The 13,763-nt window shown below is 45.1% G+C and overlaps 1 protein-coding gene across 3 annotated transcripts in view; it reads left to right on the top strand.

Annotated features, from left to right (window-relative positions):
* The window catches only part of LOC101937578 (protein HIRA), a 63,661-nt gene that overhangs the window by 23,028 nt on the left and 26,870 nt on the right, over positions 1–13,763 (top strand). For all 3 annotated transcript variants that reach the window (XM_008168789.4, XM_008168790.4, XM_024105699.3), the window contains exons 6-10: positions 1,373–1,468; positions 2,115–2,275; positions 4,055–4,222; positions 7,613–7,726; positions 10,251–10,321. In XM_008168789.4, coding sequence (XP_008167011.2) covers positions 1,373–1,468; positions 2,115–2,275; positions 4,055–4,222; positions 7,613–7,726; positions 10,251–10,321 — 610 coding nt within the window. The remainder of the gene's footprint in view (positions 1–1,372; positions 1,469–2,114; positions 2,276–4,054; positions 4,223–7,612; positions 7,727–10,250; positions 10,322–13,763) is intronic.

Below are 13,763 nucleotides of genomic sequence, written 5' to 3'. Positions count from 1 at the left end.
TATCTCTCTGTCTTAGTTACTTATACAGCCCCCCATTAAGCCATATAACTGCAAGTGCCTCCCAATCTTTAATGTATTGATCCTCACAACACCGTTGTGAGTTAGGGAGGTGCTATAATTTCCATTTTTAATAGATGGGGAACTGAGGGGGAACTGAGGCAGAGAGTATGTGACTTGCCCAGGGTCACACAGGAAGTCTGTGGTGGAGCAGGGACTGGAATCCAGATTTTCCAAATCCTGGGCTAGTGCCCTAACCACTGGACTATCCTTCCTGTCTGCATAAAAGCTTTGAAGTAGAAGCAGACAAACCTGCAAGTAATGAATGTCTGTAATTAGTTTCCCTAAGATTTTAGAGCAGGATGAGCACAAGCTATCAAGTAGAAGTCTAGAACTAGTCCTGTGCCTTAACCACAAGATCACCTTTCCTTCCCTTCAGTATATTGTGACCAATTTTGAAATAATAAAAAGACAACTTTGTCTTTTACTTAACTAAAGGATTTGGAGGTTTGAAGTGAAATATGGGGGGAAGGAGATATAGGAGTTCTAGGGCTACCAGCCTTTAGTGTTCTTGTGGAAATGCTGGCAGCCCAGCTGGGACACACTAACAGTATGTAGAAGGATTTCAGCATCCTTGGCACACAGCACGGGTTGCAACCTGGCACAGTTTCTCAGATGGCAGTAAAGCTGCTTCTAACTTTCTCTTTTCCTTTTGGGTCTCATATGAAAGATGCCACAAAGATTAGAGGAAACTGGAAAAACAGAATTTCAATAAAAGGAAAATCACCAGGATGGGAAACCTTATTATGGCTGAGTTTATAATCTGATTCTATATTTATTGCTTTTTGTCAAAAGCAAAATAAAAATGTATTTTATCAACTGCTAGATGGTAACAGAACTACATATAATATAACTTGATTGTGCTTATTTAAATGATCTGTCCACAAGTTAAAAAATAAGACTTGACTAAAGAATACCTTGAGGGGAATGGAACAATGAAAAATGGTTCTGCAGGTGAAATAGCTTATGTTTTTTATTAACCATCTTGTAATCAGATATTTATATTATTTCTATATTTAATAATTTGATGGGATATAAGGGAATATTAGTTTGTGACTTAGCACAGCTCCTCCTGAGTGTTGCTCAGTCAAAGCAAGGCTTCCTTTTCACTCCCTTGGTTCATTTGCTTTATATGGACCATAGTGATGATAGTTTTACTTTGAGTCTCAAATTAGATCGTGTTCATGCAACATGCATAGCAAGTTCATCTCTGAAACAGGGGCTGCACTAATTGGTTAAATCAGTTAAATCTATCTGGCCATCAATTTGCAGCTCCAGTGCAATTTGTCACATAGATAGGACTTTTTTTTAATAGATGTCATGGATGTAGCATGGTCTCCTCATGATGCCTGGCTGGCCTCCTGCAGTGTGGATAACACCGTTGTCATCTGGAATGCTGTCAAATTCCCAGGTGGGAACTCTTTTAATTCAGATATGTATATACAAATATAATTATCAGTGACAAAAACTGACTGCTTTTTGTGTCAGTGTCTTTCATTGACTATGAACAGGTAGGGTGTATTTTGGAGCAGGCAACCTGTCCTTACTATAGTGACTAATACCTTGGAATCTGCTCAGCTGTTGTCACAGATGTTGAAATGAGAAGTGGATCACACCATAGATCATGTACACAAATGCCCCAAGTTGAAGCTGTTGTGATGGTTAGTGAGAACAGAGGGAGGAATAAGTGCATATTTTAACTAGGTTCCAATTAAACTGCTGTTTTCTTTCCAGTGCTTGACAAAAGTTTTGTAATAAACTGGTCTCTGCTGGTCTGGATCTATTTATCTCTTGCACAATGACTTCCATTCATTATGCTGTCAGAATACCCCTTTTGTTTCTTGCTTCATTTGTACAGGAAGCTTAATTTGAACATAGGTTGAGCTTGATTGGTACGTTGTTATTTGACCATCCAACAAAAATGTCAGGCTGCTTTTAATATGGTGCTTCAAAAGGACCCTAGAAATCTCCACTAGACTTTTTGTCTATAGTTAAATGACCTTTTTAAGGGAATGGCAGCATCCAAGTGTTATCTCTTAATTTTTTGCTGTGCACAGAAATTCTTGCCACTCTGAAGGGACACTCTGGCTTGGTGAAGGGATTGACCTGGGATCCAGTTGGGAAATATATAGCCTCTCAGGCTGATGACCGAAGCTTGAAGGTGTGGCGGACCATGGACTGGCAGTTAGAAACCAGCATCACAAAACCATTTGATGAGGTATCTGTCGTGTGTTAAGGAGCACATAGCGAACAAATTAAAAAACAGTCAGAATACTTCTGATCGTCAAAGCCCTGCACAAATATTAGCTAATTAAACAGGACTGAAATGCTTGCCGTGTGGTTTGTGCCTGCTTTTGTCCCACTTGGAGTTCCCAACTGTACAAGCGGAGCTGGCGCTAGGTATAAGCAGACTAAGCAATTGCTTAGGGCCCCAAGCAGCTCAGGAGGGCCCCCTATTCGCTTTTAATTATGTGTTTTGTGCGTGCGCACGCGCAAAAATATTCCTGCGTAGGGCCCCCAGTGGGCTAGTACCACCTATGTGTACAAGTTAGCTCTCTGCTTCTCCTGTGACTTTCTGTCCAGAAAGGGGGCTTCAACTATTTGGGAACATAAAATAACTGAGTTCAGACAATATGAACAAACCTTTGTGAATAGCCTGTCTTAACCCAAATAATTGCTTCTGCCTTCCCTTATCCCTGTAAAGAGGCACATTATGCCACAGCTTCCCTCCAGCTGCAAGAGCTAGATAGAGCTGCCTGTGGAGCACATCAATCCTGCTCTCCTGTTTGCCTGCAGGTATCCTTCCCTTTGGCAGGATACCTTCCCTCTGCCCATATAGGAGTAGATTAACAAATACAAGGACTAAGTTTTGTTTAAGTCCTAGCTTTGAAGAGTAATATTTGCACCTTACCAGCACTAAATGTTTTATAATATGACTGCCCAGGGCATTGTGTTGTGGCTTGGTGTGTTGTTTTAGGGGTTGGAGGGTGGGAAGTGTCTCCAGACAATTGAGATAAAGCAAACAATAGGTGAGGAGGCTATTTCCCAGTTTTTCATTGCACTGATGCCTTTTTAGTTTTAAATAGGGTTCACATGCAAAATACCTGTAGTCTTAGCTTTATCAAATATTTTTGAAGATTAATCACAGTCAGTGATCTTTTCAGGTGCTAATAACTTTATGAATTGCAGACATAGTAAATTTATCTATTAGCCTCTGAGCAGGATGCAAATGTAATGTAGTGACTTTGACTAGACTTGCATATCTGCTGTAAAAATATGGAGGAGAGTAAGTGTGGGGTTTTTGTCCCTCCCCTCCCCTTTCTTCCCCCTGCACCAAAATCTGTTTTGTTTGACTGGTTACTTTACCTTGGCTAGGAAGGCAATCAAACTTCTCTGGGGCAGATGCTGGTGCTAATGAATGTTTTACAGTAAATTTGTAGTGATGTGGCTAGCAATGGTCTTCATAGTCATTGATTTGCTTTCAGCCATTTAGAGTCTGTGAGGTAGTGCGTTTGCAAACTTGGGTCTCATAATTTGCAACTGATGTGTTGCAGCCATGTCACTAACCAGGATGGTGAATATTTGGTGTACGTATTCTATAGAATTCTGCATTCTTGCAGATTATAAAGAATGGCATTTTCAGGTCTTCTTTCCATTTATAACATTGTCCTGGAGAGCCTCTTTTCAATATAAGTCATTCCCAAGTTTTGCATCTTTTCTGACAATAACCAAATACTCTTATTCACTCTCTAGCTCCTAGGTTACAGCTTCAGAACTTAGATTGGACCAACCATGTGGATAGGGATGAAGCTCTGAGAATTTAGTGTACTGAAATGTTACTCATGAAATTGTGTTACACTCCTGAAAGAAACAAGAAATCACTCATTGTTTGTAAAATCTAACTTTCCTTTTTCTGAACCCTCAAAAGTTGTTATAAATGCCCTCTGATCAATCAGTCTAGACCCCTTTAAAGGCCTAATGTGTTTTTTTTTCTCAGTGTGGAGGGACAACACATGTTCTGCGTCTCAGCTGGTCGCCTGATGGACACTATCTGGTTTCTGCTCATGCCATGAATAATTCTGGACCTACTGCTCAGATCATTGAGAGAGATGGATGGAAAACCAACATGGATTTTGTAGGGCACCGCAAGGCAGTGACAGTGGTGGTGAGTAAATTTAAAGGGTAACGTCTTCTTAAAGTATAGCTTTTAGAAAATATGCTCTTATGTGCAACAGAGGGAAACAGCTGCTATAGATAGATTGTAAATATGATAAGTTATTAATTGATACATAGATGTTTAAAAATCTGTCAGTTTAAGGTAAGTGTAGACTTTCACCTGTACAATTTTTTTTATTTCATGGATTTGGAAGGAGGCCGGCTGACAGCAGTTCTGGGCCCCAGGGCACAACTGTCAATGGGCCCCGTAGAAAGGGATGGCCCAGCGTGGCATCGCCACATGGGCGTGGAGCTGGACCACGTGCGGCGGCTGGTGCACACATAAGCCGCGCCCAGCGAGCTGCTGGCTGCGCTCTTCCGGTCAGGGCCGGATTAACCTTTTGTGGGCCCGGCACCAAACATATTTGTGGGCCCCCAATGGGGGCAATGGAGCACCAGGAGGTCAGTACCCAGAGCGAGGGTCTGGCCGGGGGCAATGGGGCAGGGCAGGGCATGGCATGGCAGGGCCAGCCACGCTCCACCCAGCCCAGTGCGAGGGCACTGTTTACAGTCCAGCAGCCACCAGATGCACATTGGCTAAGCTGTATGTCCCTTCCCTCAGGGGCCGTGCCACACAGCCCCCCCACCCAACATCCCTGATTCCCTATGCCCAGCGTCCCCCTGCCCAGAGAACCCCCCACAATCCCCACCACCACAAGTGCACATTACCCTGCACACCACCACCCCTGCTCAGAGGCCCCCCCGTCCACAGCCCCACCACAACTGCCCAGCACCCCACACAGAACCCCCACTCCCTAGCACCCCAACACACACAGATCCGGGCCATCGTAAGAGCTGTTCACAGAACCCAGAGCACTGTGGGGAGTCCTGGAGAGGGGGCGGGAAGGGGAGGTGTAGGCATTTTGGGAGGGTGGGAAGCTTCAGTTTCAGATTTTGCTCCAGGCCCCCCACAACCTCAGTGCTTAACACCACAAGGAGCACCTACACTGACCAGCTACATGGGGCACCAAGATGGAAACACCACTCCCCACAACATAGAGATGTGAGTCCCTGTGTCACTGCACACAGAGAATTGCTTCTTCCTGTTCACTTGAACTTAAAACAACTGCTTCCCATTAGGTTTTTGCACTATTTATATTTTCCAGAGGAAGTTCTGCAGGTCTTGGATTCATACACTTGCACCTCAATGACATTAATAATGTCACTTAGTTAATAACACCACCTTACAAGCCACCCTGAGTGAGGGACAGTACATAGTTGTGCTTCCTCGTGTTCATATCGGGTACTGAATTGTGACTCAATCACTATTAGGTCTCTTCCTTCCCTCCCTCTTGCTCCATAGGGGAAGTAAGCTGCACAAGCCCTTTTTCTGGTACAACTTACTTTCCCCAAACATGCTGTCTTCCCTGTACCCCCCCACCTCTCTCTCCATGTGCAGAATTGTAAGGTGATGCCTTTCGCCTCTCTTACTTCTCACTGTGGGCACAATGTAGGCAGCTCACAATGGAGCTCTTAGAAAAGGGCTGCCCACACAAAGAAGTGGAACTTCTACACTCCCCATGTATCCTTTGCTGACTTCAGGTACAGCCTTGGAGCCAATTATATTAACATTTATTCATATTAGTACAATTGCTAGAAAGCAGAAATAGGAGAGAACTGACCAATGCCATCTCTTCCTCATCACCTCTCTTCTAGTTTCATATTTAACACCTTCCTCCCCCACCCAAAGAAAAAGTAGCGAGACTAGAACTAATGTGTTTCCCTCAAGCCTGCATTCTTTACTCAGGGTCAAATCTCCTTTGAAATCAGTGGGAATTGTTTGTCCTGGAACCTGTTTCCCCCTGCCTGGCCTGTGGCTTCTGCCGGGGCTCTGGGGCTTCCCCGCCCAACGTGGCTTCTACTGGGGCTCAGGGCTTCCCTGTGTGTGTGTGCGCGCGCACACACACACCCGCCGTGGCTTTCCCCTGCCTGCTCACCCATCCGCCCGGCGGGGCTTCTTCTGTCCCCTTCCTCCTTTTTTTTAAATTTCCTGCCCACGCTGCAGCAGTCGTGACTGCCTCCCCCCGTCCCCCCGGGCCCTTTTAAATTACCTGGGCCCCTGAGCATTTGCCCCCCCAGTGTTTCTCAAATGTGACCACAGTGGCCGCATGCAGCCACCAGGAGCTTTTCTTGCGGCCACAGCTTCCTGGGCAGTGACTTAAGGGGTCAGGGGAGGGAGCAGTGGACCCTCCCCCAGGCTCACCAGCAGGGGTTGGACCCTGACCCCTTGTGGAGCCGCGAACACCGGAGAGCAGGCAGCCAGTGAGTTCCCACCTTCCCAGAGCCAGTGAAGCTCCAGCTTTGGGCTTCACTGGGGTGGCAGGCGGCAGGCTTCAGTCAAGGGCTTTGGGCTCCAGCCCTGGACCCCAGCCATGTGGGAGCAGGTGCTGACCCTTAGCTCACCACCACCCCCACTTTGCCCCGGGCCCTCACTGTCTTCCTACCCACCTCCCCATCCAGGGCTTAATTTGTCCCTGGGCTTGCCAGGGTTGAGTAAGTCTGCTGTGAAAATTCATATATGTATGTTTGTTAATATAACTTTTCACAGCCTCACAACTAGCTAGTAAGTCTGCTGTGAAAAATGATATTAACAAATATTACTTTTCACAGCAGCAGACTTACTAGCTACCAAGTCTTTTTTTAAAAAGCAACCAAAAAAGCAAAAGAAACAACAAAAAAAGACAAGAATGTGCAAAGCACCTTATTTGTGTTTCTATTCTGTTTAGATCCAGTAAAGAATAGAAACAGCTGTACGTTATGTTTGTTATTGAGTCTGCAAAAAGAAACTCTACATACATAAATTACGATGATTTGGACATGTATATTTGCATATTTATTTGTTTTTCCTAACGTTAATTAAGTATTTTAGGAAAAATTGTCACCAAAAAAATTGTTGTGAGATCCCCTGCTCTCGGTCACTAGTTCAAATCCAGCCTACTTCAGGTGTGGCCAAAAGTTTACCTTCCAAGGCCTCTTCAGTAGCTTGTTTTAAATCAGTCTGGTTCCAAATGGGCTGATGTTCACATCACAAAACCAATATAGTTTGGTATTCCTGTTGGTGCGCTTGTCAGAGATGCCAAAGACTGAGTTGACTATGGAGACAAAAATACTCTGACCTATAGAAGGTGTCCTTCCAGCTCAAGGCTGAGACACATTGGGTAGGCAGCGTGAGGAAACCTACATTGCTTTTGTCTGTGCTGAACGTGTGATGGGGACTTTGTTTCCTAGAGAGGTTAGCCTGACATTGTTTGTGAGCATTAAATTAACTTAAAAACCTAAAGACCTCCTAAAAATAATTAATTGATTGTAATATATGTGGGATTTTTTTTTTGTCTTTTAGAAATTCAATCCAAAAATCTTCAAAAAGAAACAAAAGAATGGGAGCTCCACCAAGCCAAGCTGTCCCTACTGCTGCTGTGCTGTTGGCAGTAAGGATCGGTCCCTCTCCGTCTGGGTAAGTTTCCTTTGTTGCTTTCATTGGCTGACGTGATCACTTGGACAACTAGGGGACTTAGCACAGAGATCAGGTGTACAGAATTAGGATCTTACATTTAGATACGGTTTTTATTGGCCACTCTGCCTGTTATCGGGGGATTGTAGGAAAACACTGGACTGGAATTATCATGAATTGTTTTAGAAATGATCACTGAAACGTTTTTAAAAATTATATGAAAAGTTCATTATATCCTTAGCCACAATTTCTAGTATATTCAGGTAAATCTCCCATTGATTTTTGTAATTTTTAAGCTTGAAGTGATTTATTCTAGATCAAGTTTTGGGGACTGAGGTCTCTGATGTTTGGGCCAGTACAGGGTAGGCAGTACAGTGTCCCAGATGAAGCTAGGTGGTGGATGCTAGCTATGCTCTTTCTCCCTCTATTAAACTAACTTAGGGAAGCAAAGGGCCTAGGGAATCCAGTTCCAAGGCCTGCTGGTACATGAGGGACTAAGAGAGTCAGTGATACAATATGTTGCTGTTGTCAGAGAAGAGGAGCTGGTGCCCAAATTGAGATCCACTGAGCCTGATTTGCAGAAGTTCTGAGCACTTACAGCTGCACCTGAAGTCACTGGGAGCTGTGCTTTGAACATATGAAGTGCTATAATAATGCCCCCCATCTGTAAAATTGAAAATATTAATACCAGCTCACCCTAGAGATGTATCCTGAAGATAAATCCGCTAATGATTGTGAACTACTCAGATGCTATGGTGATGAGTGCCATAAAAATGAGGAAATTAATAATAATAATAATTTTGTCTTCAGAGCAGGGTTTGAATAGTAAGCAGTAAATAAGCATGGGGCCATACATTAAATGATGAGGATACAAAGGTGTATTGAATAGCTACCCATTCAGTGAGCACTGTTCAATCTGTACACTGAATGATGCAGGAGTATTCTGTTACCATGGCTGGGAAAAGGAATTGACTTGTCCTAACAAACCTGACCCAAGGCCACTCACTTTATCACAGGCTCTGACCTCTTGTGAGAGAAACAATTCCTTCCTCCTATCCCAAATTCAGCATATCCTACCATGGAATCTGGCTTCCCCTGAACTTGCTCTGCAGAATGCAAGGAACATAATTAGCACAGCCTAGCTGTTGCTGGATTGACTGATCCCCTGCCTGCTTTGTCCTGGCCTCGGTCCCCAGCTTCTGCTGTCAGCCAGTAAATAGAGGCAGGGTAGAAAGAACTTTTTAAAAAAAAAATCCAAGTCTTCAAACATCTGGTTTGGCTTTTATTGTAAAGTCTAAAGTAAAATTGTATCTTCAGATTGTGGTTGAGGGTAAAAATGGTTATTCCTCCACTTTAATGTAAGATTGACTGGTTTGGAAGCTGTAATAGGGCAGCGAATCAGCTTAAACAAAGTGTATGGCTTCACAGTGAGGGACATATCCCAGAACACGTTAGTTGCTACCTGTAATTCCCTGTTTCCTTTCTAAGCAGCCTAAGTGTGATATTTATCCATCAATCACTTAAGTGCATAACACTAAATCTTTCTGGCAAAAATACCAAATAACGGGTGTGTTGTTAATCAAAGTGCCACTCAAGTATATTCTATTATAGCTCCTAATGGGCCCAGCAGAGATTGGGATCTCGTACTAGGCACAGCAAAGACACATAGTAAGAGAGAGTGCTTGCCCTGAAGAGCTTACAGTCTGAATAGACAAGACAGATAGATGGTGGGAGGGGAAACAGAAAAGAGGTGAAATAACTTGCTTGGGGTCACACAGCAGGTCTGTGGTAGATCCAAGATTAGAACCCAGCTCTACTGAATCCTAGATAACCTCATTATCCGCTAAACCACACTACCTTCTCCTACTTTAGTTTCAGTTAGAGCCAGGTATCTTAGATGCTAAGTATACTGGCTGAGAAGTAGAGATACTGTACTTCTTTGTTTTTTTAACAAGTTATGGGAAATTCTTTTGCTTATTCAGTTCTTTATTGTCGTATCAAGTTGATCCATAAATACAGGGTTGGCCGCTCCTCTTTAGAACAATTGGTAGTTTTCCTTTGTTGTTGACTGGCTTTCCTTACTTACACATTGATAGTCTGAAAGTGAGCACATTACCCTGATCTATTTTCTGCCTTTCTCTTATGTTGCCAGTGAGCAACCTCCTTTTCTCAGTTAAGGTTGGAACAGAAGCTCTCTCCAGGGTCTGGAATTACTTTGCAGTTGTAGAGCTCTCTACCAATTCAACAGAGAGAGGGCTACATTGATCAGAAGATTCAATCTGTTTCAAAAAGTGGGGTTTGAATGTCGTACAAACTTTTGAGGGAATGGGTTGTGCTCTGTAGAGAAATTACTAACTCCAGGTACACTCCAGATCTTACATCATCAAGCATACAGATAGCATTCCTGGTCACAGGTTTCAGTGGTAGCCGTGGTCAGGAGGGAAGATTAGATTCTGGAAGAGGATGGGATTATGTGGTTGTGCATAATATTTCTAAATTTCTGTCTCCTGTATTTTTCCATTTTAAGCTCACATGTCTGAAACGACCTTTAGTTGTCATACATGAGCTGTTTGACAAGTCTATCATGGACATCTCATGGTAAGATGGCTTTTTCTTTTGTACAAAAGCTAAAACAAAATATTGTCTACTTCTGTTCCTATCTGTTCAGTGGAAGTTTTTATTCTAGTATATTGCAACACTGCTCACATTTTGAGCATAATTTGAGCACCACATCATGTGATCTGAAGTTTTTGAAGTTGCAGCAATATCTTTGTTAACTCCATTAGTTTTGACTCATCTCTGTTATTCCAAGTACCAAATAGGCACTTAGTGTCCCTAGAAGAGATGAAAATATACTACATAAAAATTCAAATTTAAATAATTTCCCTGCTATGTGTTTGGAGTGTGTGTGTGTATCTCCAAGCAGGGGAAGAATACTGTCTTTGTAAGTAAAGGATATAAAATATAATAATAATACAGTGTTATGATGTACAAAGACATCTGTAGAATAAGTTCAGCTTGTTAGAATTTCCTCTTTTGAGCAAGCTGCTACTATTTTATAAAACTTACTGGGCCTGATGGATTTTACACATATGTAACTTATATACAGTTATTAATTTACACTGATGCAAGCGAGAAGACTCCGGTATGTCATCTCAGTCCCCCTTCTCCCCTCCCGAAAAATCCACAATGGCTCCCATCTCCAAAAGTGATTCCCTTTTCCTTTAACATGAAGTTCGTTAAGTGTCCACACTTGCTTATGTATCTGACCCTCTTGGTAGTTTCTCATTCAGAAAATTAAACATAGCTGCTCTATTCTTGAATAAATAATTTAGTTATATCAAAGGTGTTGCAGTGCTATGTAAGAAGGTATGCATTCCTTTGTGGCCGAGTATAGCAGAAAGGTCAGGTTAAGAGAGTTTCAAATCACGAGGCAAGTATCAAACAGAAAACAATGAAATTATAAAGTACTATAACACATCCCACCAATCACAGCATAGAACATAGCAACCTTCCAAGCAGCTGTGTTTTTCTAGAGGGCATGGAGTCTAGTGTGGGTTTTGTCCAGAGTCCTGTAAGTGTGGGAGGGACATCATGCTTTTCAGCTATCTTCCAGCCCAGGTCCCACTTCCCTGTACTGCTGCAAGAAGCCTTACGATTGCCAGGCGTCCGGTTTTCGATTGGCACGCCTGGTTGAAAACGGACCCTGAAGGCTCTGATCAGTGGCGCAGCGGGGCTAAGGCAGGCTCCCTGGCTCCGTGCAGCTCCCAGAACTGGTGACATGTCACTGTGGTCCCTAGGCACAGGGGTCAGGGAGGCTCTGCGTCCTGGCCCCGCCCCGAGCGCCGGCTATGCAGCTCCCATTGGCCGGGAACAGCAGCCAGTGGGAGCTGTGGGGGGCAGCACGAGCGCAGGCACCTTGCAGAGCTGCCTGGCCGCGCCTCTGCCTAGGGGCTGGACATGTTGGCCACTTCCAAGAGCAGGGCGGAGCCATGACAGGCAGGGAGCCTGCCTTAGCCCTGCTGCACTGCCAACCGGGAGCCGCCTGAGGTAAGCGCCGGCCGGCGCCCACACTCCAACCCCTTGCCCCAGCCCTGAGCCCCTTCCTGCCCCCAAACTCCCTGCCAGAGCCCGCACTCCAACCCCTTGCCCTAGCCCTGAGCCCCCTCCTGCACCCAAACTCTCTCCTGGAGCCCGAACCCCTTCCTGCACCCTTACCCTCTGCACCAGCCCTGAGCCCCGTTCAGCCCCCTAGAGCCCTCACCCCCTCCCGCACCCCAACCCCTTACCCCAGCCCAGTGAAAGTGAGTGAGGTTGGGGGAGAGTGAGCAATGGAGGGAGAGGGACTGGGGTGAGTGGGGGCGGGGCCTCAGGGAAGGGCACGGGGCAGGCGTGTTTGGTTTTGTGCAATTAGAAAGTTGGCAACTCTAAGAAGCCTGCAGTGACCATTGCATGAGCACTGACTCCTCCCCTACTCCAGTGGTAGTACTAACACTAGAGAGCAGGACTGTCTGCAGCATGTCTTGCTGTATGGTGACACAGCACTGGGGAAAAAAAACCTATTTTTACACACTCTCTCTCTCACATATGTCTTGGGAATGACCTGCATTCAGCTGCTCCATTATGTATTCTGACAACCCTGCCTCCCTGCCATCATCCATCCTGTCCACCGTGGGCTGCTGTGGTGCTACAGCTGAGCTAGGGAGACGCGCTTGCAATTCTCCCCTGTTAGACTAGAGAGAGGCCAAGATGGCAGCAGCCACAAGCGGCCCCAGCCCTCACTGTGCCAGGCAGTAAGAGGTCTGTGGTGGTGGGGGGAGCTGAAGGGGTGAGGAAAAGGGGTAGGGGCAGAATGGAAGAGGCTGTCCCAGGTTCCTTCACTCAGGCTCCCTCCACCGCTGGACAGCATCACAAGTCCCTAGGCTACCACTGCATCCAGCCCACATCCCCTCTCTCTTCTCCAACTTCTTCAACACCTTTCCCCCCCTCACCGCCCCAGCCCTAGCTCTCTTCTCTCCATAACAAATTCTCTTCCTGCCTCTGGCTCCCTCCCTGGTGGCTACTAGCTATCCTCAGTCATCTTTGTCTCCCCCTGCTGATGCCCAGGCAGCATGACGGAAAAGGAAGAAGTAGCCTGACTCTAAAACAAAGGGGTGAGGAACAGACGGGTGCAGGGATAGACTGGAGGCAGCAGGCTGTGGTTATAGGAGAAGGGGGGAATGGGACTGGCTGCAGGGGGCAATAGCAAAGGGGGATAGAAACATTGGGGGCAGAGATAGAAGGGGTATATGCTGAAGGGCCATGCTGGGGGGGGGGTGGTGAAGAACAGGAGCAGCAGGATCTGTAACCATTAGAGGGCACTCCCCTCAGAACCTGGGAGTGCTGAGATACAGAAATCCTGCTCTCAGCAGTATCTGTGAAACCCACTGGCAAAATGTATGTCATCCTTCTCTAGTGACTGGCCCCAACAGAGGATAAAAGATTCTGCTACTATCAACTACTTCATTAGCTCAGGTGGTCAAGGACTGTGCTGTGAATCTAGAGGTTCAACCCTGCTGATGACCAATGTGGGGATCAGTATGTTTCCACATGATGGAATTTCTTCTGATTTTTTTTCAGTTTTGTTTTTTAAACCTAGAAAATTACATTTTAAAAACTACATTAAAAGAATGTTAAGGTTGCAATGTCAAGAGATACCAGAATTGAAGTTGCAAATACAACCTTAATTCAGCCTTCTTGTGTGTTATGGTGCAGTCTTTAATTACATGATCCCCTGCTATATTTTCCACAAGCCCCTTGCCACATTCACTTCACAGGATGGATGGTGCTCTGGGCATGTATCAGGGTTGCATAGTGAATGAGGTGGTTGTCTTTAGAATCCTTGTCTCATTTATTGCAGAAGTTGGAAGGTGTGTGGTGAATGAGGCGAGAGAAAGGTTAGTCTCATGGTTAAAGTCCTAGACAACTGGATTCTATCCCTGCCTCTGCCACAAAGTTCCTATGTGATGCTGGACAAGTCACTTAAACTAAAACTTTCACA

Source organism: Chrysemys picta, chromosome 15 (assembly GCF_011386835.1).
Source record: "Chrysemys picta bellii isolate R12L10 chromosome 15, ASM1138683v2, whole genome shotgun sequence".
In the NCBI taxonomy this organism is placed as follows: domain Eukaryota; kingdom Metazoa; phylum Chordata; order Testudines; family Emydidae; genus Chrysemys; species Chrysemys picta.
The sequence above is the reverse complement of the archived record's forward strand: the minus strand, read 5'-3'. Positions and strand labels throughout refer to the sequence as shown.